This window comes from Lupinus angustifolius, chromosome LG06, assembly GCF_001865875.1.
Source record: "Lupinus angustifolius cultivar Tanjil chromosome LG06, LupAngTanjil_v1.0, whole genome shotgun sequence".
Taxonomy (NCBI): Eukaryota; Viridiplantae; Streptophyta; class Magnoliopsida; order Fabales; family Fabaceae; genus Lupinus; species Lupinus angustifolius.
This window is the reverse complement of record NC_032014.1, coordinates 16,050,809-16,078,441: the sequence shown is the minus strand read 5'-3', so window position 1 is coordinate 16,078,441 and position 27,633 is coordinate 16,050,809. Positions and strand designations below refer to the sequence as shown.

The 27,633-nt window shown below is 32.3% G+C and overlaps 4 protein-coding genes across 7 annotated transcripts; 3 read left to right on the top strand and 1 right to left on the bottom strand.

Annotated features, from left to right (window-relative positions):
- On the top strand, positions 156 to 22,040 carry LOC109350062. 2 transcript variants are annotated; one of them, XM_019591189.1, is made up of 7 exons: positions 156 to 160; positions 10,768 to 10,771; positions 18,784 to 20,452; positions 20,545 to 20,683; positions 20,886 to 21,033; positions 21,122 to 21,367; positions 21,621 to 22,040. In XM_019591189.1, exons 3-7 carry the CDS (start codon positions 18,796 to 18,798, stop codon positions 21,897 to 21,899), a joined length of 2,469 nt encoding a protein of 822 aa, XP_019446734.1. In that variant the 5' UTR covers positions 156 to 160; positions 10,768 to 10,771; positions 18,784 to 18,795; the 3' UTR covers positions 21,900 to 22,040. The 2 variants fall into 2 exon arrangements, with proteins under 2 accessions (XP_019446734.1, XP_019446733.1); XM_019591188.1 differs by lacking the exons at positions 156 to 160; positions 10,768 to 10,771 and adding an exon at positions 18,240 to 18,317.
- LOC109350064 (probable LRR receptor-like serine/threonine-protein kinase At1g56130) lies at positions 6,653 to 10,213 on the top strand. 2 transcript variants are annotated; one of them, XM_019591192.1, is made up of 5 exons: positions 6,653 to 6,882; positions 8,143 to 8,265; positions 8,422 to 8,537; positions 9,204 to 9,354; positions 9,784 to 10,213. In XM_019591192.1, the coding sequence occupies exons 3-5, from the start codon at positions 8,473 to 8,475 to the stop codon at positions 10,147 to 10,149; spliced, it is 582 nt and encodes a 193-aa protein (XP_019446737.1). In that variant the 5' UTR covers positions 6,653 to 6,882; positions 8,143 to 8,265; positions 8,422 to 8,472; the 3' UTR covers positions 10,150 to 10,213. The 2 variants fall into 2 exon arrangements, with proteins under 2 accessions (XP_019446737.1, XP_019446736.1); XM_019591191.1 differs by lacking the exon at positions 6,653 to 6,882 and adding an exon at positions 7,468 to 8,065.
- On the bottom strand, positions 9,733 to 24,053 carry LOC109350063 (probable glutathione S-transferase parA). Of its 2 annotated transcripts, XR_002108065.1 has the most exons (3): positions 23,527 to 24,053; positions 22,739 to 23,144; positions 9,733 to 9,746 (listed from the first exon to the last, which is right to left on the bottom strand). XR_002108065.1 is itself a non-coding variant. In XM_019591190.1 (2 exons), exons 1-2 carry the CDS (start codon positions 23,839 to 23,841, stop codon positions 22,800 to 22,802), a joined length of 660 nt encoding a protein of 219 aa, XP_019446735.1. In that variant the 5' UTR covers positions 23,842 to 24,053; the 3' UTR covers positions 21,953 to 22,799. The 2 variants fall into 2 exon arrangements, 1 of the variants encoding a protein (XP_019446735.1); XM_019591190.1 differs by lacking the exon at positions 9,733 to 9,746 and having other exon boundaries at positions 21,953 to 23,144.
- LOC109350065 lies at positions 14,038 to 16,401 on the top strand. Its single transcript, XM_019591193.1, has 5 exons — positions 14,038 to 14,214; positions 15,676 to 15,785; positions 15,897 to 15,959; positions 16,100 to 16,147; positions 16,243 to 16,401. Exons 2-5 carry the CDS (start codon positions 15,696 to 15,698, stop codon positions 16,306 to 16,308), a joined length of 267 nt encoding a protein of 88 aa, XP_019446738.1. The 5' UTR covers positions 14,038 to 14,214; positions 15,676 to 15,695; the 3' UTR covers positions 16,309 to 16,401.

The window sequence follows — 27,633 nt, the reverse complement described above, 5'->3', positions numbered from 1 at the left end:
TGATATTTAATTTGTGTTTGGGCTTGTGTTGATATAATTATGGTGATAATGAATTTTAACTTATGCATTAAAGATGAGATATTTTATCAAAATTTTATAAGACTTGTGGAGTCAGTTTTTTGTCATGATGCACATCTTAGGCAAATAAGTCTTCAACAAGGTCTTTTTAAGCTTGTATCATGGCTAGGCTAAGGGTTTTCAAGAAAAGGATATAAGGCTCAAAATTTGTGTTTCCCATATCCATCATTCACCTTTCTTCTTTATCCTATTTCCAACATTTTTCAAACATGACATTCAACTATTGAGATAATTTTTCAGGTTTTGATAAGGATGACCTATGATTAAGGTGATAATTTTTCATGAAGGGTTCCTTTTATGATCATTGATATTGCACTTATGCCTTAACTTTTGCCTGAGATATTAATTGAGGCTATACATAAAAATGATGATGCATTTTATTTATGCTTTGATGTATGAATGATGTGAGACTAGTGTTTTTAAAGCATATGATGTATGCATGTGATTGATTTTTTATGATGTATGAGACTTTGAATGCATGAAGGCTATGAGAAGGTGTATGAATTTTTTTATAATGGGATGACATGATTTTTCACGATAAATGCAATGATATGGTGACGTATGAGATTAAAATGTATGATATAGTAATGCATGAAGTAGAATGTTTGAATGTTTTTTTTATGAATGTATATATGAGTAATTTGTTTATTTTTTAAACTGCATGTATGCATGAATGAATGAATGAATGCTTAATATTTTTTTATACTCGAACGAATGCCTAAGTCAATGAATGATTACTTTTCTTTATGAATACATGAATAATTTTTTTCAGAATGATTGAGTGAATGATAAAATATAAATGAATGTATGATCATTGTATTTTTTTTTAAATGAGTGTATGAATGAATGTATGATTTATTATTTATTTTATTAAAATGTGTGTAAGCTTGAATGAATAAGTAGAAGAGTGTATGAATAATGTATGCATGAATAATTGAATGAATGAATAAATGCATAAGCCACTTAATGAAGATGTTTTCTAATCTGATGAACGAATGAATAAGTCAATAAATTTTTTATTTTTGAATGTATGATTAAATGAATGAATGAATTTTTCTTTTTGATTGCATGAATGAATGTGTGAGTGATATATTCTTTTAATGAATATATGAAGGTATAAGTCAATGAGTGTTCAAATGATGTATTTTCTTTTTTATTTTAAATACGTGAATGAGTAATGGAATGAATCAATGGAGGAATAAATGTTTGAGTTCTATGTATAATTTTACATGAATGAATGTATAAAAAAATTATGCATGAGTGAATGGATGGATATGTGAATAAATTAGAGAATGTATGAATGATAATTTTTATTTTTTTAAAATACATATATTGATAGCAAATTAAAGGAATGTATGAATAATGTATGCATGAATGAATTATTATGAATGATAGTTTTTTGTTTTGAGTTAGCGTGTGCATGGATGAAATGATTCTTTTGAATGATATGTTTTTTAATGTGTGTATTTATAATAAATAAATGCATGCATAAGTAGTGGGTGATCAATTTTCATACATCTATGTATGTATGAATGTACATATAAGTCAATCAATAAAAAAATTCTTTTTGAATGCATGAATGAATGAATAAGTCAATCAATTGATATTTTTATTTTTCGAATGCATAAATGAATGGATAATTGAATGAATGTTTGAATATGTATTTTTATGTTTATGCATTCATGAATGAATTTTTTGAATGATGTCTTTTTTTATGAATGCATGACGAATAAAATATCTAAAAATACAAAATGCATGCCCCTTTGGGTAATAGACCATATCTTCGAGTGGTTTAGCTATCATTACAATTTGAACATGTATATATATTTTTTAAATTATATTTCTTTTATTTCTATCGTTCAGACTAGCTTATGGTCAACATAAATTGTCATATTTATTTTATGATAATCTCCTTGTCAGGGGAATAGGAATTCCCCTCAAGGGTGTGATATTTTACAGGATTTTTATTTTACATACAAAATTCTAAACAATGTGTTATAATACAAACATGATACAAATCACAAGATTCACAACAAGTATAACGTCCTAGGACAAGGTTTTAACATACAATGGACGCCCTTTACAAGTTCTAGACTTCCTATAAAGGTTCTCATATTGCATCTCTCTCGAATATAAAAACTCAAATGTTATGATGTTAGAAACAAGAGACCAGCTCGAGCGGCTAACTCATAATAAGAGGTAACAATATGAGTGGTCTACATCACCAACACTTAGAAACGGCAAAGACCTTGACCAGTAAGGCTAGTGTCCCCTCTATCCAAAAATGGTATCACTAATACCCGGGTGTAGAGCATATGTGTGAACCTAAAATGTGTACATAATATATCACCCAAAAATAATACATACATAAAACATGCACTTAATTATATAACATATAATTCAGACATACAACATATAATTATTAATTAAGCATGCAATTCATGTTTATAACATACAATTAATAGTTAAGCACACAATTAATATTTAAGCATGCAATTTATATGATAAAATAAGATTAATAATTAAGCATGCAATTTTCGTGTTGTTGAAAATTAACTAATTAACCAAATAGAAAAAAATAATAATAATAATAAACAATCAGTAACACATTTTATTGATTATGCGTCTGACTCTCTCAAAAAGTCCACAACAGAGTCGTCAGCTGTCGCGCCCCGATTTTCGGCTGCACGACTTTGATTAGAGTTGTCACTACATTTTATAGTTAAAAATGTAGAAAAATATTTTAAGCCCAATTACATTGGGCTTTTGGATTTTTGATATCCAGGTTTGGAAGTCGGTTACGAGGTAGGGAATGTATTATCACCCTACCCGCCCGCCTTATGCGATATCCTTCATTGAAATATATGACTTTTTCATTATTATTATTATTATTAAATTTTATGATTAATTAATCAATTATTAAGAAGAAAAAATTAGTTTTTTTATTATTATGTCTGACAAGATTGACATCGGTCCTACGTATCCCTATTAAGAAAATCAAGGCTTACGTAGTTCTCTAGTAGAAAAATGTTTGTTGGTTAAGTGTATTTTAAATAAGGAAAATATATTTTTTTGTCAAAAAATGTTTAGTTCACATGTTTATTTGGTGGTGAAAAAAAAAATTATTTGGTTGTTAATTTAATTGAAGATAACATTCTTTATTAATTTTGGGAATTAATCGAGTGAAAGAAAGCGGCGTATCATGACCTTTCGAAGATGAGTTGAGAAGAAAGAAGCCTACGAGGCGACCATCTCTCCATCTTTGACTAATTCCTAAAATTATTTCATTTTGAAAATGCGTAAGGTTGTAATGTTCTATTTTATTGAGAGATTTCATTTTTGTTAAAACATAATTTGACTTATTTACAAAAAGAATTTTTATTAATTACCATGTAATCACAATAATGTTGGATTTAATTCAAGAATACACCAAAGTGATTTCTTTTGCCATACAATCATTTATTAAATTATCTTTTAGGATGTCATTACTTTTTTATGTGTAATTACATAAAATAAACAAAAGAAAGATTCATTGCTAAAATAAAAAGGAATAAACAAAAAATCATATTGTTAATTATTCCCTAAAGTAATGAGATTCTTTTGTTTTTGTGTGTATCCAAAGTCTTTAAGAAATTTTAATTTAGTGTGTATTTTTATTGATGAATTTTTATAAAATATAATTAGTGAACTTTTAGTACAAAATTTATTTTTTTACAGATTTATTATTATTGTTACGGTGCACAAAAGAATAAAATAGATTAGAATAGATGAGAAAAACTGGTTTTAAGTGAAAGAACATTGCACTGTGGAAACCTGGATCGTGTGTGGCTTGCCTGGGAATTTCTGGACACGTGGCGAGAATTGGTTGGACGAGTACAGGGGGCTTGCTGCGCCTAGACGCATGGCAGACTGTGGCAGGCTGGACAGGGGGCGCACAGACAGAATTTGTGTACCTGCGTGTAGCGGATCTCGTCTTCTTCACTGGTGCAGGATCGTGTGTGGCGAGGTGCACAAGGACTAGGACGCGTTTCGTCCTATTATTGGATGGATCTCTAGGTCAACGTGAAGATGAGAGAAATATACAGATCAAACGGCTTACGTGTGAGGATGCACGTTGCAATGATGCTCACGACCTCACTGGATAATCTGGCAAGGGAACATTTTTCTCTCTCTCACAGTGACGTTAGTAGTATTTTTTGGGTGTTTTTTTAGTTTTTCAGTGTTTTTTTTGAACCCCTAATACTAACCTAAACTCACCTATTTATAAGAAAAAAATCTAACCTAATAATCTGAAACTTTACTAATAGAAAAAATAATTTGTTAGCCCATTATCCCCACTTTAGTGGGATTTAAACCACCATCAAGACAGATTTGGCTTGGTGTTTTTTATTATTTATTTTACATTTGAAAATCTAATTAAATATATTTAAATTATTTTTTATATTCTATAAATTCTGAAAAAATAATAAATAATTATATTTGAATATGTTTTAATTATATCTCCGAAAAAATAAAAATAAAAAATTATTTTTTGTTTATTTGGAATTTTAAATATGTCTCTTATCTTATTTATTTTATAAATTCGAATTTAATTATAAAAATTAATAAAAAAATTAATTATCTTTTATTTATTTTATAATAAAATTCGAAAAAAATAAAAATTAAATAATAGTAAAAGATAATTTTTATCCCTCCTTTTTGGAAAAATGATTATAGGGTTTTTAGGTCTATTTTAATTTAATTCTTTTTTCTTATTTTTATTATTTTTGAATTTTCGGTCAACCCAATCACTTAGATTTAGGAACCTTATCAACATAGATTTAGTATTATTATTTGTTATATTTTTTCTTTTTTACCTTTCTCTAAAATGAAGCTTCTATAAAGATGTGCCAAGTATTTTTTTTATTTCTCTGATTTAATTAATTTCAACAACAATTATAAAAACTCCATACAATGATTTTAATTAATTTTATTCATTAAAATTAAGTAAAGTCATTTTACTAATTTTATTTAAAATATTTTGGGCTTTTTTTGGTCTAACAAAATGGCGTTCACACATATATAGTTTTTTGTTACATAGTCATACACATAGTTTTAAAAATTATTAACTAATCTAAAAAATTAATATAATTTGACTAAAATAAATTCATTTAATATACATTGGAAAAAGATTTGTACAACTTCAACAAAAGTTTTGTAGCAATTTGAAAAACTGTAAAATAAAAAATATGGAGCAAAGACAGTATTTAATAAGTTGTGTGATAATTCAATGAAAAAAAAATACTTGGATAAGACATGACAAGATCTAAGAAAATATTCTCCCAGAATTGATATATCTAAACAGAGTTAGCGACTAAGATGTAAGTTTTTTAAAATTAATTATTTGCTGTTAGAGTAAATGAATTTTCTCTCATATAAGAATATTACTTTAAACCAAGGATGTTAGGACTAGTTCGACCGTTTCTGGCTATTGTAAATCGAAAAAATTACTTGTATGGTGCACCTTGACCGTAAAATTATGGTCTTGGTGCACCTTTTTGTAATATTACTTGGTTGGTGTAGATTTTATATAAATCGGCAACCCAGTTGCCGATTCCATTTTATTACCGTTCCACTCCCCCCAAAATCGTCAACTGTGGGCAAGTTTTAGGGGGGAATGCGGAAAAAAAAATATAAAAAACTTCCCCCATTGCCGATTTAGAGGGAGGAATGAAAAAAATAATATAAGAAACTCCCCCCAATTGCCGATTTAGGGGGAGGAATAAAAAAAATTAATGGCTTTTGGGGGGAGTGGAATAGTAATTAAATGGAATCGGCAACTGAGTTACCGATTTATATAAAATCTACACCAACCAAGTAATATTCCAAAAAGGTACACCAAGACCGTAATTTTTTGATCAATGTGCACCAAGACCGTAATTTTTTTGTCAAGGTGCACCATGCAAGTAACTTTTCTATTGTAAATCATATAGAACTAGGTTAAACCAGTGCAACTTGGAATAACTCGGGTGGTTCGACCCGCCAACCCAGTAACGAATTTACAAAAGTAATACTCTTAACGATTTTACTGCAATAATATGATGAGATGCCATGTGTTTTTTACTGCAATAATCTACTAACCTTCAGTCACATCAGACATCTGTTTTACTACAGAGAAGACTATTTATCAACCAAAAAACTCTAACTTTGTCAAAGAGGAAAGTCTATACATGTTCTTCCCAACATTTAAGGAAATAACAACATAACACAGTTTTGACCTATAATCCAGAATAGAGCCTTCATTTTCCTTCTGCTTTTGTTAAACAAAGAATATGTGGTGGAGTGGAGAGTTTAAATTTTGTCATTTGGATAAAGAATAGAGTTAGATTGTATAATAAACTGAACAATACTAGTTCTTGTCTCCATTAGTTTTCCATCTATTTTATTGTAGGGGAAAAGATGTATACAATGATTCTGATTTTATAATAATATAAATGAATGATGAATAATATACTAACTGTGTATAACTATTTAAACTGTCAGCCTACAATTGTGATTAAATGAAGATAATGTTTCAATGGCTTAAAGAATCTTAAAAGTTAGTATATAATTGTTGAAGTCTGCATTTAGTCTCAGTCAATGATGAGAGAGATATATTTTCACACGCCAAGCTGATCCATTAATGCACTAGATGAGTTTAGTTGACAACTTCAATTTTCTGACACTCAGAAACACTTCCCTTTTCACCAAACCAATCTCTTAACTAATTCTCTATTATCTCACTTTTCTATTTTCTTTCTTCTTGTCACCTTTCTTGCTTCAAAGGTTTGTTTCACTCATATATTGCCCTTTTATTTTATTTTTCTCCTTATTGCTACCCTTCAATTATGTTTTTGTGTTCTGTTTTCTATTGATTACCCTTCACTCATGGTTTTTGTTCTGTTTTGTTTTTTGTTGTTGCCTGAGAAGGATAGTGAATTAGTGATCAGTGTTTTTCTGTAGCTATAGGTTCTTTTTATTAATATTTTTTTTTTCTACTTTTAGTTTTCTAGTGCTTTAATTGTTGTAATTATGCTTCTGATTTCTTCTTGTGGTTTTAGTTCCTGAGGATTTCAGTTCACAAATTCATCCTCACTATGCTCTGAGGCTTAAGCTGTGAAAAACTGCACTAATTGAACTATTCTGAATATATTAACCCCTAAGTATAGTATGAGATGCAAAACCATGTTGTTTTAGAGAAAATGAAGTATGAAAAAGATAAAGTACAGTTCATAAAATGGTTTTGATTTGAAACTAAGCTGTTTCAAACAACAATTTGTGAAAATTCTGAGTTTAGAGGTTGAGATGCAGATGTATAAAGGTATTGCAAGAGTGTAGATTGAGGTCATGAAATCATGGATTGAGTTGATGAGTGATAGAGAGTATTTGTATGTTTGATCAAATTCCATTTGTTTTTTTCCAGTCTTATTGCTTTTGGAACAACAATCAAATTCAAACATATTTCTACTAGGATGGCCTCACATGACTGAGAATTTTGTTTATACTTAAAAATATTGTCCAAATCAGTTTAATTTGCTCTACTTGAACAGAAATATGAATCTCTAAGTTGAGTTGTAGCTTAAATATGACTAGGATTTAGATTCTTTTGCATTATTTCTCTTTTATGACTGGACCCTCTTGCAATACTATCATTGGAAAACTGATGAAAATGTTAGAGATGTAACATCAGCTATAACTTTTTGTATGTCACATCTTGTGTAGCAAGCCATGATTCCATGAATTTAGTTTGTCCTGCTCTAGTATTGTAAGAGCTGAAGTTTTCGTGCTATCTTTTCTGTTGGACATATTCAAGTATGAAGTCCCAGATTGGATATAAGTGGAAGAGTCTATATGTGGAAAAGATCCATGGAACCATTACCTTAAGGTTTTGGTTCAAGACGTGGTGTCTCTGCTCTTCACTCTTCTCATACCCGAGTAACAATGTGACTCCGTAGTAACAATGCCATGGGTAACAATTTTCTTGTTCATTGTATCAGTCTACTACTCTATTATTCTTCAATAAATTGACAATTTTTTATGCTTCAGCCAGGTGACCTTGGAAGTAGTTTGATTTGAAGACAATACTCTATTCAGTCATGACTTGTTTTCCTTTATTATGTGGTAAGAAGGTGTCTTCTATAGCTAGACGAGATCCAGACATAGATGAAGGTAAATTAACTTAATGTTATATAACAAATAACCAAAGATAATACTAAGTTGAAATTGTTTGAGTTTAGTAATGTTGAATAATTTTAAGGAATGTGATTGTATTCAACAAAAACCTATTTACAGTGATTTATGTTAATTGAATATTCCTGTGAACAGAACTTTCAGGCCTTCAAAACGTAAGACTCTTCACCTACAAAGAACTAAGAAATGCCTGTGATAATTTCAGTTCAGCCAATAAAATCGGCGAGGGTGGTTTTGGTTCTGTCTATAAGGTAACTAAACCACTTCAAGTATTGCTTCTATCACCATATCAAATGGTGTGGTCATTGTTTTTTCCCGAGATTTCAGATTTTGGTCTTGCAAAGCTTATTCTGTCACACTTGACTCATGTCAGCACACGTGTAGCAGGAACAATGTACGCATTCTAATTTAAGGTCTTCATTCAGATTACCCTTTCAATAGTATGACTTCGTCCCTCGATTTCGATTTCCCAGTTTTGAAGTTAACATATCCAACTTTTGCATGAAACATAACACTACTATAATATTCCGATTGTTAAGAATTACGTGCTATTATACTAAAAGATTTAAATCTAATTAGCTAGATTGATGTTGTTCCACAATAACCTATATCAATCCATTTTGATGTTTCATCTGATTTCTAGTCTGATAAATGCAACACAAGTCACATAAATAGCTGGCATTAAATTCATGTGTCAACTAAACCTAATCATTGACAATGCTGCTAAACTTGATCAATTAAATTCACTTATCGGAAGCACACATATTTTCTTCAGGATATATTATCTCCATTCAGTAATCAACTTTCAATTCCTTACCTATAAGGAGGAAAGCCTCTCTTTTGCTTTCACATATGTATATTATCTCCCTTTTTCCACCAATAATATTCGGAACTTAATGCTGTGTGTTTTAATTCAGCGGTTATTTGGCACCGGAGTATGCAATAAGGGGGCAATTGACACGAAAAGCGGATATTTACAGCTTCGGTGTTCTCCTTGTGGAGATAGTCAGTGGAAGATGTAACACAAATGCAAGATTACCTATAGGAGATCAATTCATTCTGGAAAAGGTATGTGTATCCCATGTTCAAAGTTGTATTAGTTTTCCAACTAAACCAAGTCTCCATATTCGTTTTTTAAACCTGAAAGTCCAGAATATTTAAGTGTGCACATTCCACATGTAGTAGTTAAACACAAATAATATATGCAGAAGTACATGACAAGTGAGAGAATTTAGAATATTTTTTGTTCTTTAAGCATAAAAGCCAGATAAAAATGATTGTAGAATTATACTTTAACTTAGAAGCAAAACATAGAAGAATTATGAAAATTTAAAAACAAAATTCAGTTGTTGTGACTTATTCATAATCTTGAATCATTATCATCACATTTGCTCACAAGCATTTCATTGCATAAGTATAATCAACTAATCATGTTCTGTAGCATTATATATTTGAGATTTCTCAGACACCCTCTTATATAAGTTTCTATTCTTTCAGACATGGGAGCTTTATGAGAAAGGGGAATTGGTAGGGCTGGTAGACATATCACTAAACGACTTCTTTGATGCCGAAGAAGCTTGTAGAATTCTGAAGATTGCCCTTCTTTGCACTCAAGATAATCCAAAACTCAGGCCATCCATGTCTTCTGTGGTTAAGATGCTCATTGGAGAAATTGATGTTGGTGAAAGTAAGATAACAAAACCAAGCTTGATATCAGATATTATGGACCTCAAAGTCAAAGAACAAAAAGGTAATGATGATATGAAGATTTCATCTTCATATAGTGCATCCTCTGCCTCAGACAGCCAGGGTAATACCATGTCATTTGCTGCAAATACAACCTTCACTGTACAATATGATTAAATCACATAAACTTCAATCAACTATGATTTGTTCTTTGATTTAATATTACTTTATTTCATTTTTCTGTGGCTTGTGATCTAACGTAAAACTTGCAACAGTTGCATAGTTATTATTATTTTCCTTTTTTCTGGTTGCTACTTGACTAGGAGGTTTTGCAAATGTACCGTGTTGTAAATATGGACTGTGAGTCTGTGACTGTACTCGAATGACGAATTTGAAGTTCTTTTTTTCATTTTTCTATGTCTTCTTTGTATTGTAAGGTGGATCGAGAAGTGAAATGGTAGCATTAGAAAGGAGTAAGTCTAGACTCCCACTGGTAAGGATCTTAAATATTCGTTCCAAGTCCTCGGTCTGAAAAGATTCTGGCTCGAATTATGAGTGAAGGTTACATAAAACCTTCAGACAATACCTGAGTCTGAGTTAAACTGTTGATACCCCACAATGAGTTCTCATGCAAAAGGAGAATACACGATATAATAAGGAAGGATTGAGGGGATGTCTTGATAAGGATTTTTGAATGGACAAAAGGAAAATATTTGAAATAGACCAAACTTCTAGACTTCAAATAGACCAACCTGTAAACTTGTCACCTTAACCAGATTAGCCTATCAATAGCAGACTGGTAGTCCTCTCCGGTGGTGCTCGTAAAGGAAAAACATCTTTATATTTTTTTATTTAAAATGATATTACATTTTTACCCTTAAAATATATAAAAAAAAAATTGATTCTTTCTTTTTCATTTGAGAAGAGTCTCACTCTCAATGGTTAGTGACAATACTAAAACAGTGAAAGCCTTGGATAAAGAACCCTTAAACAACATCTTGGCCATGAGATATATAGTGTTAGGGTATCTTAAAATTGTCTTAATAACAATTTATTTATATGGAATTATATATCATAAATTATTAAATATTAATCGTAACCTTAAAATCATGGTAGAAGATCAACTTATTTTATGTTGTAGATGAATCTATAAAATAACCTAGTGGAAATCACCATTAAGGAATAAATGTTTGATCGAGAGATACGCACTAAAATTAAGAAATTAATTCATCATAATCTAGTATGAATCTAAGATATAATATAATCTAATTGAGAAATTTAATCAACAAGAAATCTTAGTAAATGTGATGTCTCTAAATTAAGGGTGGAAAAAGGTTAGGTCAGACTTTGTTTTAAACAGACCTAGCCTATATAGCATATAGGAGTCTGAGTCTGGCCTGTTAGTCTGTTTAATTTTTTTTTCAAAGCCTATGTCTGATTTGTTTAAAAGTCTAGCCTAGTCTGTTAGTCTGTTTGAATGCATGTTATACTATGTAATCATGTATACATTTAAATATGTTAATATTCCTACTTTTAATTAGATTTTTCTAACCCTAACAATTAAATTATATTTTTGTATACATTTTATATTAAAATTACATATATTATAATATTACTTATATTAAAATTGTTTAATATAAATATATTGCATAATATAACTAAATAGGTTGGTATGTTAGACTTAATAGGCCTTTTGGATGGCCTAAAGTCTGACCTGTTAAAATAAATAGACTTTTTAAAAAGCCTGAATCTGACCTATTTACGAAAAAAGTCTTGTCTGACCTAACCTATTATAATAAACCCCAGATAGGCGGTCTAACTTGTTTCCACTTCTCTCATCTTTTATAATAACTATACAATATTGATTCCTTTTGTTCACATGATGACAAAGATCTAACCTTATAAGACTAAACTAATGTTTCTTCCATATCCTAATTACTTGTCTGTATGATTTAAATACTCTTTAATTATTTAAAATTGAATTTGTGTGTAACAAAATATTTACTTATTTTTTATTTTTAAGTCTGACAATATTACTTGCTCCTACGTATTCCTATACATTTTAGGAAGACGTACGTATTTCTAATTTTAAAATGGTTTGTTGGTAAAATAATTAACTCTTTAAAAAGAGTGAAGCAGCATAAACTAATGTCCGCACTGCATCCCATTTTAAAAAGGTTTGAAAATAATTATAATATCTTTTTTTGGACCTTTTATTATTAATTTAAGAATTAATATAATTTTCAGTTTTTTGCTATTAATTTAGGGATTAATTGAATGAAAAGAAGCGTCGTAACGCGACCGTTCAATGATGATATGAGGACAATAAGTGTAATACGACCTACTTCCACTCTTTGATTAATCCCAAAAAAGTTAAATTTTTGTTACAAACAATGTTATGTGAAATCATTCCAAATTATACCACTCTTATTAACAATATTTTTAAATTGAACCATATTTTGAATTTGTGCAAATAACAATTTTTTATTTAATTACAGCAATGAGAAAAAAATAAAATAAAATAAGCAATAAAAAGTATTTAATTGGTTGTTACATTAAAGAGATGTTTATACTTTTTGTTCTTTATATTTAGGCATAAATAAAATTAATATTTTATTAAAATTTTGTATTTTTATTAGAAAAAATAATAAATTACTATTGGTGGAAAAAAATAATTATTACTATTTTTAAAAGAAATAAAAATGCCATCTAGAATAAGAAAATATTAAAATTATATACCTATTGTAATAAGGATCAAAGTAAACGTCCACGTGTCGTGCAATGAGTGGCTAGAAAATTTACTGTAGGGAATGTGACACGTAGCAGATCCTGATTAGCAGAGACCGAAGGGTATATTGCGTCTGCAGTGCACCTTCATGTACCGGATAGGAGTCTGGGGAATGGATCGCTACAGTTACGTGTATGGAGGGAATGTATGCACCCTACGTGTTGCAATCGCGTCCGTTGGGTCAGTGGGTGCACGGTGTCTATGATACACATGATCTCACCTGATCACACGCTAGCCAAAGGAATGCTAGAGCAAGTGTAACGCGTTCACGTGTGCAACCGTACACCTATGAACGTGTTGCGTGATGATTGGCTGCGTTGGTGGTCAAAAGGACTGGTTGACCAGTATGCCACACGACGCAATGTGATTGTCCAGAAGAAGAGTTCACGGTGCCTAACGTGTGGCTGGTTGCACCGAATCACTTCCTCTTTGAAATTTTTTTTCTCTCTTACTTTTTGTGGTTTCTTTCTCTCTCTTTTGGCTTTTTTCTTAGTTTTTTTTAACCCCTTTAACACTAAATAGACTAACATATTTATACTAAACCTAACCCTAACATAATCCTAAAAAATCTAAACTGATTTGTTTTATCAAACTATCCACTTCCCCTTTTTTTGGATATCAAAACTCATTACCAAGTCAAATTTGACTTGGTTAAATTTTAATTACTTTTTTTATTTTTATTTTTATTAAAATAATATTTTTAAATTGATTCATGTATTTATATATCCGAATTAAATAATAAAAAATATCTTTGAATAAGTTTTAATTATTTCAAATTATATTTTCGAAAAATAAAAATAAAAAAAAATATTAATATTCTATAGTTTAGTTAAAATTTAAATGGGGATACTTGACATATTAATTATTTATTTTATTAAATTCGAAACAAATCATATAAATTATTAAAAATAGTTTTAATTATTTATTTATAATTTAAATTTCGAAAAACAATAATAAAATTATTTATTAACTATTTTTTTTCTTATTTTAAGATAAAATTGTATGGATTTTTAGAAGTCCATTTTCACTTGAATTTTTTTGTATTGTGAGTTTGATTAAATTTCTTTTGAGAAAAAGATGTACATTTATTTTTTTGGAAACTCATTTCTTTTGTTGATTTATTTTTAGAAATTATTTATATTTTAAAAAAAATTTAAAATAAAGTTTGAATTTTTTATGGGTCGGATAAAAATGGGTATTCACACTACTAAAATTAGAAAATGTGAAATGCCTACCTTAGAATAATAATAAACAAATATTATACCGAAAAAACTACATTTGCAAGAGGTAAAAATAAAAATGTAAATAATTTTGATGAAGCAAATAAAAACCATGCGATCTAAGATAACAGCAAGAGAAGGAACATTACAGGTGGATTGAAACGCGTATAACATTGAGTCATTGATTGTCGATCGGAGCCTCCGCTGTTTACGGTTGTGGACCCCACTGCGCCGGTGAGTGATCGTTGTTTGGATCTGCCATTTTTCCTCCATCATCTAATTTTGTCACTGATTTATTCTTTGAATGTTTTCTCTTTTGGATTTCAAAGCTGGTTCATTTGTTTTAAGCTTCTGTTCCTTCAAAACACCATGATAATTTGATGATTCAGCTGCAATATCTTCGACCCAAGATGTTTTTATGGGGTTGGAGGCTTTGGTGTTGATTGGTTTTGGGTTATTGAGTTTTAACATCAATGTTTTAATGTTAAAGGTTGTGTTTTTATGCATATAGAGCCTGGAACTTGTGTTTGAATGTTTTGCACTACTTAATGTTAATAATATGAAAATGGATTGAGATTTGAGAATGAGATGATTTTGCTATTGTGGTGGTGCCCAATTAGGTTTTATGATTCATTGGGATACCATGCCATCTTGTTTTCCTTTGAAAATTGTTTTGGTCTCTTTGATTGCAATTTTAGCTTTTCAGCTTGTAAACTAGACAATTAGACAATATATTATCGAGGAAGTAATGTTCATTGGAGAGTCTTTTTTCATAGATAGGATGGAGAAACATTTGTGGTATGATCAGAGTCTGACTTGCTAAGGAGTAATCATTGTTGCAGCTTCCGTGTAAACTTATTTTTTGTTAGTATGTTTATTCTCCAGGTAGCACTTACATTACAAAACAGTATTACGATTTTCCAAAACATTTCTTTGCAGTTGATGCGAGTATAAGGCCATAAGCTCCCTTGAGACATCATTCTATTTTAGAAAAGAAGGTAGAGTCTCGCCTTAGGTGAACTGGGAAGGTATAGAGGAGATCGATAGAGGCCTCAATAAGGAGAGTACAACAGATGTGAGATAGCCAATAGTGAGATAGAGAGATCAAGAAAAATATAGGCAAAATTTAAGAAGGGTCAGATGTAAGTGGTTTGTCATAGACATGATTTATTATAGGACATTGTGGTGTCATAGTCAACCACTATTCAGCCAATGCCCTCCTATGTATGACTAAAAAAATTCTAATGATATGATGTTTTGGGGGCTGAACTGATTTATCGAGTCTCTGACCTGTATGCGTACGAGTCTTTCTCTCTTAAATAGGTTGCTCAAAAGTTTGGCTTTCTGTTATAACCCAATGGTATCATTCATTTCACCCATCATGGCAGTTTTCCTGCCATATTTCATTTGGTTGAGATGTGTCATTGTGTTGGATGAGTTGTGCCTGCCAGTTGCATATGCTTGTTTCTCAAATCTTTTCCACGCCTTGTCTGCCATGAAATGAGTTTGACTATAATGGCTTACATGTATGAGGATATTGTTTCAAATTCTTATTTCAACGAAAAAAGAAGTTCTTGATGTTTTGTGTAGTCTGAAGAGATTTGTAACTCTTATCATTGTCTGAAGCTTATTCACTGCTATGGCATTTATTTAGTTGAAAATCACATTCTAACATTCCTGTTATTTGAGGTACAGCTTACTCACGTAAGGACCTTATGTCTGGCATAGAGGATAAGAAAGAACAAGGACAGATAGATGTAAATGCGACTGATGAGTCAACTAAAATGCCATCATCTGAGCATCAGGTTTCATGCATATAAGTGATTTTGGGAAAGATTACCTCTTTACTTCAATAATTTTTTCCTAACCAATAGAGTTTCGCACTCTGTGGCTTATTGTGTTCATAAATCTTATAGGAGGAAGCTGTAAAGAAAAAATATGGTGGATTGATGCCCAAAAAGCCACCACTCATATCTAAGGTACGTGTCTGAGTGTTTGTTTACAGTTCTTTTCTTTGCAACTTTAGTTCATGAAATTAAGATGGTTCATTTCCCACAAATATTTAGTGATATATGCTCTCTTTTTTATTTTCATTCATAATCAATTTTATTTTGTGCAGGACCACGAACGTGCATACTTTGATTCTGCTGATTGGGCACTTGGAAAGGTACTTCTGGAAAACACACCTATGTAGTAATTGCGTTGAAGCAAAATATGTACAAATTGATTTCTTAATTCTCTTTTTACCATCACATGAAACAGCAAGGTGTTCAGAAACCTAAGGGACCACTCGAGGCTCTTCGGCCTAAATTACAGGTATCACAGTAATACTTTCATATTTGAATTTTAACATTATAGACAACTATAAATTTATATTTTTGAGCTTGATAATGAGCAATTATTCTGCTGTTAAAAATTGAAATGGTATTATGTTAAATTGTCATTTGCAATTTTAATACAAATGTAAGATTTGTGTATTGCTAACCACTCCAAACTAATAGAATGTGAAGATACAATCTTCCTTGAATGAGAAGAAAGTGAATAACACTTCTTGCTTGAGAAGGAAGAAAGAAGTAAACAAGAATGCAAAGAGAATCTTTATTGATTAAAATGAATGATTAAGTTGAATTACAAAGATTACACTAATACTACTTATATAGGAAAGAGAATAACCAACTAACTAACTAGAATGTGCTAAAATAGAAAGTTAAAAGCGGTTGCTTGAGGCACAAGCTATCGTGTGCTGCAATGTATGGTATGGGCTTTGGCTGAGTTGGCCTTGGTATGGTGGCCGTGATGGCCCTGCTGTGCTCGTGGCCTCAAGTTGGGGCCTGCGTGTGCTGACTTGGTTGGCTTGGCGCTGCTCTGCTTGGGGCCTGCGTGCGTGCTGACTTGGTTGGCTTGGCTTTGCTGTGCTCTGGTTGTGGCCTTGTATGCTGGTGCAGATTGGTCTTGGCATGCCTTGGACTTGCTGGTGTAGACTGGCCCTGGCCTGGCTTGGCCTGTATGCTGGTGTAGATTGGCCCTGGCCTGACTTGGCCTTGGCTTGAGCAGATTGGTGCGTGTCCCCTGTTCTTGTTGCATTTGACTTGTCCTTGACAAATTGATGGTCTTGATTGTCTTCATTGTCTAATACCCCCCACAAGCTGGGGCACAAATGTTGAGTAGACCCAACTTGAGATGAATAGTTGAGTAATCTTTAGGGCCTAATGGCTTGGTAAGAGCATCTGCAAGTTGTAGGGAAGATTTGATGGGCATAAGTTTTACCAAGCCTCTGCCACATTTTTCTCTTATAGTATGACAATCTAGTTCAATGTGCTTGGTTCTTTCATGGAAAACAGGGTTAGTAGCAATGTGTATGGCAGATTGATTATCACAATATAAGGAAGTAGGAGGGATATGTAAATGCAGTAAATCAAATAGCATAAAAGTTAACCAAGTGATCTCACATGAGGTGATGGCTAAGGCTCTGTACTCTGCTGCCTCACAGGAACTCCTAGAAACAGTTCTTTGTTTCTTTGATTTCTAGGATATTAAGGAGTTTCCTAAGTAGATGCAGAAGCCAGTGGTTGATCTTCTAGTGTCAGGGCAGGAGGCCCAATCACTGTCACTGTAGGCATTTAGGTGGAGATGAGAAGAGCTAGGATAAAAGAGGCCTAGTGAAGGAGAGGCCTTAATGTATCTGAGGACTTTAATGGCAGCAAGATGATGAGTGATGGTGGGTTTAGACATAAATTGAGCAAGTTGTTTAACAGAAAAAGATAGATCAGGTCTTGTATTAGTAAGGTATATTAGCTTACCAACAAGTCTTCTATAGGCAGGGGGATTTGAATAAGGTTTAGAGGAATCCTGATATAAATGAGTGTCAGGGGTCATTGGAGTAGAAGAGAGTTTGCAGTCAAGAAGTCCTGAATCAAATAAGATTTCAAGAGCATATTTTCTCTGATTGATGGAAATGCCAGATTTATTTCTAGCAATTTCAAATCCTAGGAAGAACTTTAAGGGTCCTAGGTCTTTGATTTTAAATGTTTGGTGTAGGAGAGATTTGATGTGACTGGCTTCAGTGTTGTAATTGCCAGTTAAGATAATGTCATCAATTTTTGTAATAGGCTTTTGGCATTTTTTTATGAGCATTAGGTGTGCCCAATTTTTTATTTATCAATTTTGTATCAAGAGTTTAGGACTAGGTGAAGGAAAAGATGTCAGACTCAGTGAAATTGGTTAGTTGTGGGGCGTAAAATTGTTGTATTAGGTTATAGCACATTACACAACTAATGATACTTTGTGTGATTTGGCATGTGCACTTTTTTGTGTTCGGTGAATTTGAAGATGTGCTAGTAAGTTTGCCATAGGTAATATCATATTTTGTTTGCTTGGCTATTTTAATTTGGTTCTTAGTCCTCCTTTTTTGAGTCAATCTTGCTTTCTCCATGAATGATGCTTTAGTTGGTTAGTTGTCGTAAATGTTTATTTGGGGCGCAATGCATGTTAATGGCTTGCACCCAAGTCGATGTAAGTGTCCTAGTGTCCTACAACATGGAAACGGATGGAAGGTGTTCCAATATCTCTTGAAGGTCGGGATGGGGTTGATTGTAAAATGTGTCACGGACAGGGATAGGAAATTCAGTAGACGACCTATTCACAAAGCGGTTTGCTGATTGGTAAAACCTATATAAATATCAATCTATTAAATGAAAGTTGAGAATTACATTTTTCCATGCATAGATACATTTAAAACTACAATTGGTTATATCTAATGTTAGGCGATATGATAAATAACCATCTAATTTGCTGATGTTGCAGTGTTATAATAAGATGTCAAGACAACCTGACATCTTGTTCCTGGAGGAGTGGCTAAAGAGTAGAAGCGGTGATCCTAAGAGATTCAGCCCTAAAAAGTCTTATCCCTTGTCTGCTAGAGCCATCATTCAGGCATGGGCTGAGCTCCGAGACTCCCTTCAACAACCTTCGTTCCATCAACATCATCTGCAGCATCTTAAATCCCTCATTAATTCACAAACATCTCTCCATGTTGCAGACCCCCAAGCACGACTTGTTCTTCGTATTCTTTCATCTTCAAAATTTTCTCTTCCTTATGAGTCCTATCCTCTATTTTTTAGACTTCTTTATATATGGGTGCGAAAAGCCTCCAAACCCACTTCTGATATTATTGATTCAGCAATGGGGGTTCTGTCTCACCTCTTCTCTTCTCAATTTGATTCTGCAAACAATCCTGTCTTCTTCTCTGAAGGTATTCTCTTGTTAGGTGCCTTTTCTTTCGTGCCTTCTTTATCTGAAAAAAGTAAAACAGTCTGCTTGGACTTGCTGTCTAGACAGTTGATAGAGAAGTGTCAGATACTCGGTTCATTTACAGAACTTTTACCTGATTTTCTAGCTGGAATTGGGTATGCTCTATCATCTTCCGTGACTGTTCATTGTCATAGAATATTGAATTCATTGTTTGAAATTTGGCATAAGGATGATGGGCCTCAAGGTAATATTTTTCTTGGACTAATAGTTCTTCATTTGTTTGATTGGGTTATGTCAAACTTGATCAATTTCCAGTTTTTGGATAAAATAAATGTCATTCTCCAAGAAACTTTTGGGTCTTTAAAGGAAAACTATGCTTCATTTGCTGTTTTCATGGCTGCGGCTGGAGTTTTAAGAGTTGTAAATAGATCTGCATCAAGTGGTGTGAAATTGGAGATTCTCTCTACAATGAGGGTTTCTGCAGTTGTTTGGATGGAAGCTTTAACTAATGATTTGGTTTCTGGGACATTGCGATTTAATAACTCAGGCAATGATCATAAAAATAGGCTTTTACTTCAGTGTGTCTCATTAGCATTGGCTCGAACTGGCTCCTTTTCAGGCCATTCCTCTTTGTTTGTGTGCCTTGCTTTGGCATTGTTAACTGAAATATTTCCATTGCCCCGTCTTTATAAGTCTGTCATTGAACCATCAAATGCCCCCCTTGAACTGAAGCTTAATGAGGTCAAAGAACATCTAGATAATATCCTCTTCCAGGAAGCAGGAGCCATAACAGCAATTTTCTGCAATCAATATGTTTCAGCAGATGAGGAAAACAAGAATATAGTGGAGAATCTTATATGGGAATACTGCCGAGAGATATACTTTGGACACAGACAAGTGGCTTTGGTTCTTAAAGGCAAGCAGGATGAGTTGCTTGAAGGATTGGAAAAAATTGCTGAATCTGCTTTCCTTATGGCTGTAGTATTTGCATTAGCTGTAACGAAGCACAAGTTAAACTCCAAATTTGCTCTAGAAATACAGATGGAAGTCTCGTTGAGGATACTAGTATCATTTTCTTGTGTGGAATATTTTCGTCATGTCCGTTTGCCAGAGTATATGGAGACTATTCGCAAGGTAGTTGCAACTGTCAACAGTAATGAGCATACTTGTACAAGTTTTTTGAACTCCATGCCTTCTTATGTTGACTTAACAAATGGGCCAGGTATGATTTTTTCCATTGTGCCTTTGACTTAAAATATTGGTTTCCTTTTTGTTTTTATTTTTACATTGTATAAGATTCTATTTGTCTTCTAGACCCGAAAACCAAATACTTATGGTCCGAGGATGAAGTACAAACAGCTCGCATTTTGTTTTACTTACGAGTCATTCCGACCTTTATTGAGTGCTTGCCCATCAATGTATTCAGCAACATGGTAGCTTCAACTATGTTCCTGTATCCTATATCAATTAAGTAGACATTTAGTTTTCTTGATTTTTATGCAAAATAGTGTTTCAGCCAAAACTTCTCTCCGCATCGTTTAAACATAATCTATTCTAAACCCTAGATAAGCTAATTCAAACATGCAGTAAATAATATTTTGGGGTGTTGGTCACATCATCATGAGGAAAAAAATTGCTTCCTTAATTGAAACTAGATATTTGGAGCACCCGGATGGAAAAGTAGCTCAAGCTTCTCATTCTTTGTTCGTGGCATTCATGTCCCTGGGGAAGGAATCTGAAAAGAATGATAGAGTGTCATTGAAGGAGCAGCTTGTTTTCCATTACATACAAACATCCTTATTGGTATTTGATTATACTAATAATTTTGTTCCTATATATGAGACTGATTATTTCGAATGCGTTTTCATTCTATCATGTTCTATGAATGTAGGGATATCCTCTCATTACTCCTTTTGAGGGTATGGCTTCTGGTGTTGTAGGAGTAGCCCAACATCTTCCTGCTGGAAGCCCTGCCACTTTTTATTGCATTCACAGTCTTGTTGAAAAAGCCAACCAGCTCTGTTCTGAAGTATTCACTCATGAGGTTGATGCATGGAAAAAGCGGCAAGGAGAGCCCGAGCCAAGCAAGAAATTAATGGACTTGCTTTTACGCCTTATTTTCCTTGTTGATATACAAGTAAGTTGTTAATCAATTAATTATGATTACCCGCTTTGAGTTGTACTATGCTTCTTACCACTTCATGTTAAATTAAGAAATATTCACCTTCCATTCCTCTAGTATGACACATGCTATTATGTTGGACAACCTCTTAAAACTGACCCATTTAATGATTAAGTGCTTAAAATTGGTGTTTTGGGAATTCTCTTACTCCATATGCATTAACATTATTGTTAAACTTGATTATGAAAATCTTTTTATTGGTTTTTAGGTCTTGCCCAATTTGATGAAACAATTGCCACAGCTGATTACTGCATTGCCACGAGATGCACAGAACATGGTTCTTAATGAGTTATATTCACTAGTGGCTGATTCTGAAGATGTCATACGAAAACCCACATTGGTTTCATGGTTGCAGTCATTATCTTACCTTTGCACATCTGCTACACATCAAAATGCAGCCTCGAAAAAAAGTATCGGTGAAGATAATTTGACCTTGGCTAGTATTCAAGACCCATTAAGTAGTGGTAGACTAACTTCACAACTCTAAGAAATCAGGTTCGTGGTTTTTTTGGTGTACTTCGCCCTGACTTCTACTTTCTTGTCTTCCTAATAAATTATCCATAATGTTAGATCTTACTAATGCACTTGTTACTGCATTTTATATAATGTTGAGCCAATTCTTCACTTGTATGTGTCTGGATTTAGAGAAACTAGGAGGAAATAAAATAGGGTGGGAAGCAAGTGGATAAATTTTATGATTATTTTTTCCATCTAAATAAAAGGGTTGTTCGGTGTACGGGGCTCTCACTGAGTAAGATCTGGAGAGCATAGATGTACGCAGCCTTACCCAGTCGGATAAGTTGTTTCCATCTTAATATGAGCAAAAAGATATTAGAGAGAAGAGATATACCAGGTGACTAAAAAGAGATGAGTGCTTTGTGACTGTAGGTATGGAAACCATAGTAATAAAAACATTTACAAAACTATTCCACAAGAAACTAAGAATAATGACAGTTGCAAGATTAGTTTTTCAGATTTGATTAATAAAAACAGTCACAATTAGTAATAGTCACAATTAGTAATAGTATGAGCAGCATATGGAATGAAGAATGTTAGTAATCCAAAATGTTATCGAAGTTAATTTTCAGAAGCAAAATATGGAACATCTGTGATGATGACATGGTAAGGAAAAGGAACAAAGGCTTCAATTTGATATGTTATTAACACCAACTCAACAACACTTCTTCATTTAAAATGAAGAAGGATTTTTAACTAAATTCTATGTAGCGCATACAACTTAATAGTCTTATGCTTATCCATAAAAAGACACTAAAAAAACAAGAGAAGACACATATATAGTAGACACACTAAACACTCATCATCTACATTTGTAGCATACATGATGATATATTTTGCTTTCAATGTGTAAGGACTTTCTTGATTATTGCTACTGAAGCTGAATCTTTTTCTTAAGCTCCAAAAGGAAGTCATAAATTTTGTATTGATCAGGAATAGATTTGGACACACTCTCCCTCTGCATGCACCTCTTGGCCCAAGTTACAAGCCTAGGGAATTCCTCTATGATGCTGAAATTTCCAGCAGTCTCAAGAGTATAGAACCAGCTATAGAATGGAATCAGAGCCACATCAACCAGTCCAAACTTGTCCCCACCAAAATAAATCTTGTCTCCTAGCTCTCCTTCTAGTAGCTTAAAGCTGTCCCTTAACTCATTCTTTGCTTGTTCTTGAACTTCCCCACTTGTTCCCCACACCAATTTCCCAGTAGAGTAAATCTGTGATGTTTGACATAATTTTAATCATTGAGAACAAAAGAGTTTTTTTTTATTTTCCTTAATACCCTTTTGTGTATATATAATTGGTAATGGAAAAATTTATATATACACTAAATTTTGCATATGTATACTTACTTTATAATACAACTAGTCACTTCTACATAGTTGATCATAACATATACATAGTTGTTTAGTGGCTTATACTATTTGATAATTAAGATGATAATCCATTACCAAGGATGATCAATATACTGTTAAGTGTGCAAGCCTGCAAGGTTTATACTTTATAATTAGGCTTAGTGGTCAATGTAAAAGTGAAGTGCAAATTTTGTTATATGAACTGCTTTGTAAAATGATAACAAGTTTTAGAGGTACCAAATACCTTTTTGTCTATATAATCAGCCCAAAACCTTGCATTAGCACGCTGGTATGGATCAGATGGCAACAAAGGAGACTCGTGGCTCCAAACCTCATCAATGTACTGAACAATGATGAGTGATTCAGAGATGGGTTTTCCATTGTGAATCAAAACTGGTATTTGCTTGTTAACAGGGTTCATCTTCAGCAACAAAGAGCTTTTGTTGCTCAAATTCTCTTCCCTTCCCTCATATTCTATTCCTTTCTCTGCTAAAGCTATTCTGACCCTCATGCCAAATGGGCTTGGCCAGAAATCAAGTAAAACCACTTCATCAGCCATTGTTGAAGGGTTGTTTTGGAAAGCCTATGGTTTCTGAAGCTTCTAGTTCTAGGTGGTGTTTTCTATTTGCAATGCTAGTGATTCTTATTTATATATACTTGTATAGTGTTGGTGATGAATGAAGAGTGTGCACTTTTCTGGGAGCTTCTGGTTCCTGGTTTTGTCGGTAGATTATTAAAAAATTCAAACAAGAACTTATCTTGACAGTTGTGTACAATGCAAAAATGCTTTCAAACTCTTAGATGATTTTTGAGCTACTTAGGTGTCACCTTGTCTCTTTGATTGGAACACCGGTTTTTTGGGCTTAAATTAGTGGATTTTGATTTTTAGCTTTAAATTAGTGGGTATCACTTTTGCATTAGGTGATTCTTCAAAATATATTATAAGTGTGACGAGTAAGGATAAATAGATAGACAAGTATAGCAACAAAAAAAAACAAAGGAAATAATATTACATTAAAATATTTTTATTCTTTTATATATAATAGATTAACATTTTTTTATTAAAAACACAAATAAAATCAAATAGTTGTCTTTCTATTAATGAAGAGAATTCTTATTATGTGACTTTATTGATTATGGAAAGAAAAGGATTAGCAAATAAATGTATGGAAATTTAAATTAAGCTATTGTGATAACAATTTTAAACTTTTAACCATCGAGTTGTTCATCCTCTGCAAGATCTTTAGGGCAATCAATAGGTTAGGGTTTGATTCATGTGAGCAACACTCATTAGAAGGGACAATTATGTATTTTAAAATAGATTAGTTCCTTATCCATCAAATTAAGAAATATCAGTACCAAATTTTTTTAAATATTTTGATGACACTTTTTTGAATGCTAAATTGATACTGTCTTTTTATTTGGATGACTAATTTGAATTTAATTCTTTTATTAAATTAGTTTTTAACTTGTACCATACATGGGTCGTTATTTTTTATTTATTTCTATAATGTTTATGATTTAATGTCTATTTATCTAATAAATTTTTATAATTAATATTAATATTTAAACATGTGACACTTTATCTTTTTATACATTTCACATGTATGTAGAAATGCATAACTAAAGCCCATGCAACACACTATAACTCTTTTGTCATGTGCATACCCCATAGGTACTTATTGGTATTACTAAAAATAAAACACAAATATACAATCTTAATAAATAGACATTCTATAAGTAAAAAGAATTAAGAATCCACCCCATAAACAAAGTCAAAACTCAAGCTACTAATATTTATCTAAAGGCAGATTTAAATGGAAGACTGCTGTTTTAACTTTTATTTTAGCCGAAATGATAGCTCTAATTAGCAGTACAGACTGTATATATAGTCCATAAACAATTTGTCTAATTGATTCATATATGATTAAGACCAAAAACAAATATGGCTAAGTTTATTGTTCATAAGAAAATAATTATTCGGAAATAAAAAATGTTAAAGACCACACATATTTTTTGGGTACATAAAGACCACAAATATATTAAGTACATGTTTCATGTTTAAATACCACAAAATAAAAATGGTATTAATAAAGGTTATATTTACACCATAAATATCAAAAAATACGTGTCACCATAAATATCAAAAGAATTTTAAATATATCCACTTACACTTTTGTTTGAAATACTTATCCACCATTTATTTATAATACTTTTGTTTGAAAGTCAATAATAATTAAAAACACTTACACTGTCATTAAATCTATATAAAAAGGGAATGAAGTATCTCCTTTGTATAAGGAGGTAAGTTATCTCCTTCTGCCAATAAAATCATGACATGTGTCATGTTTCATCATTTTCTATAAAAATATTTTTAAAAATAAACAAAATAGCACACATGTCACATTTTTACTGGCTAGAGGAGATAAGTTATCTCCTTATATGAGGAGATACGTTATTCTCATATAAAAAATACGTGTCCCCATAAATATCGCACTTGATTGAAATTACAATCAAATTTGAGATGAACTAAATCTAAATGTAGCTCAATAAATTTTAGATACTAATAATGATTTTCTCTTAGTCCTTTCATTTTCTTTTATAGTTTAGCAATATACGCAACAGACCCAACAAAGTTTACCCTTAATAGAACAAATGGCACCAAAGGATACACTCAAATCAAACTATTCCACATACTCGTCAAACAAAAAGATCATTCATTTCCTAGGTTTTTAAGTAGGGTTGTGTTGTAGCGGAAGACTCATAGAGAAAATATAATAGAGAAAATGACACCGAGAATTTAATGTGGTTCGACAATTTGCCTACGTCCACAGCTGAAGAGCAACAAGGATTATTCCACTATGATAAAAGAGAACGACAAGTGTTTCACTCACTTCCCAAAACCCTAGTACACCTAATTTCACTCTCACTCAAGTATTTCTCACACAATTAGAACAGGAGAACAAGAAGAGAGAATATGCACTAAGCTAAGTATTTGGTGTATCTTATAATGGCATAGAACACTCCTATTTATAGCCAAAGCTCTTGAAGATTATGTGGCCAAAGGGAAAAGAGCATAATGATGGTTTCACCATAACCACTTATTTTTACTTGGCTAGAAATTCTCCCTTTCTTAAGATGACCTTGAGCCACTTCTTTCTTTGCTTGACTCAAGAAAGTCTTTTCATCATCTTTTTCTTTTAGTCAATAATCAATAAATCTCCATCTTGGCTAAAAGACTATCATAGTTATTCTCTTGCTACTCTTCTTCATGCTCACTAGAGATTCTGAACATTAATCAAGTCCTGACAATGTTTGAACTTGGTAGTTGGAACTGGCTTCGTCATCATGACCAATGGATTATCTGTAGTGGGTATTTTCTCCACTATAACAAACCCTTTTTCCACTATGTCTCTGATAAAATGCACCTGAACATCAATATGTTTAGTTCTTTCATGATACATTGGATTCTTTGTCAGATGTATAGCACTTTGACTATCACAGTAGATGGTTGTTTCTTTGAGTTGTATACCCAACTCTTCAATTAGACCTTTCTCCCAAATGACTTCCTTTACAGCTTCTATTACTGCGATGTACTCTGCTTCAGTTGTAGACAAGGCAACAATTGATTGTAGTGTTGCTTTCCAACTAATAGTACAACCACACAGTATAAAGACATATTTGGTGAGCGATCTTCTCTTATCTATATCGTCATCACAATCCGAGTCAACATATCTAGTGATCTTTTTTTCAACATCCTTGACTTTACCATACAAAAGTCCTATATTTGTGGTACCTTTCAGGTAGCGCATAATCCACTTCACAGTCTTCTAGTGAACTTTACCAAGATTTGCTTATATCTGCTTACCACGCTTATTGCATGTGCAATATCTGGTCTAGTGCACACCATGACCTACATGAGACTACCAACCACACTAGCAGAAGGTACACTTGACAATCTCCTCTTTTTCATTCTCAGTTTGTGGACATAATGCCATTGAAAGTTTGAAATGAGTCGCCATTGGAGTAGTGTCTCGTTTAGCATTTTGCATGCCAAAGTGTTCCAACACTTTATCGATGTACTTCTTTTGTGATAGAAAGAGTGTCCCCTCTTTTCTATCCATCTGAATCTTCATTCCCAAAATTTTCTTTCCAACTCCTAAGTCCTTCATTTCAAACTCTAAGCTCAATTGAGCTTTCAAGTTTCTAATTTCTGACATGTTCTTACATGCGATCAACATGTCATCAACATATAAAAGCAAATATATGAATGACTTATTTTCAAACTTCTTGTAGTAGACGCAACCAACTATCATGTTCACTTCTGGAATATCCATTTTCAAGCATGAAG

What these genes read in the sequence shown, in the direction of transcription:
- LOC109350065 (XM_019591193.1), top strand. Translation starts at nt 15,696, where the DNA reads ATGTCTGGCATAGAGGATAAGAAAGAACAAGGACAGATAGATGTAAAT. An exon ending in TGCCATCATCTGAGCATCAG is followed by an intron (nt 15,786 to 15,896) that starts GTTTCATGCATA and finishes TAAATCTTATAG; the next exon opens with GAGGAAGCTGTAAAGAAAAA. An exon ending in AGCCACCACTCATATCTAAG is followed by an intron (nt 15,960 to 16,099) that starts GTACGTGTCTGA and finishes TATTTTGTGCAG; the next exon opens with GACCACGAACGTGCATACTT.
- LOC109350064 (XM_019591192.1), top strand. Translation starts at nt 8,473, where the DNA reads ATGCCTGTGATAATTTCAGTTCAGCCAATAAAATCGGCGAGGGTGGTT. An exon ending in GTTTTGGTTCTGTCTATAAG is followed by an intron (nt 8,538 to 9,203) that starts GTAACTAAACCA and finishes GTTTTAATTCAG; the next exon opens with CGGTTATTTGGCACCGGAGT. An exon ending in ATCAATTCATTCTGGAAAAG is followed by an intron (nt 9,355 to 9,783) that starts GTATGTGTATCC and finishes CTATTCTTTCAG; the next exon opens with ACATGGGAGCTTTATGAGAA.
- LOC109350062 (XM_019591188.1), top strand. Translation starts at nt 18,255, where the DNA reads ATGATACTTTGTGTGATTTGGCATGTGCACTTTTTTGTGTTCGGTGAA. An exon ending in GTAGCTTCAACTATGTTCCT is followed by an intron (nt 20,684 to 20,885) that starts GTATCCTATATC and finishes AATTGAAACTAG; the next exon opens with ATATTTGGAGCACCCGGATG. An exon ending in TTTTCCTTGTTGATATACAA is followed by an intron (nt 21,368 to 21,620) that starts GTAAGTTGTTAA and finishes ATTGGTTTTTAG; the next exon opens with GTCTTGCCCAATTTGATGAA.
- LOC109350063 (XM_019591190.1), bottom strand. Translation starts at nt 23,841, where the DNA reads ATGGCTGATGAAGTGGTTTTACTTGATTTCTGGCCAAGCCCATTTGGC. An exon ending in CTGATTATATAGACAAAAAG is followed by an intron (nt 23,145 to 23,526) that starts GTATTTGGTACC and finishes CAAACATCACAG; the next exon opens with ATTTACTCTACTGGGAAATT.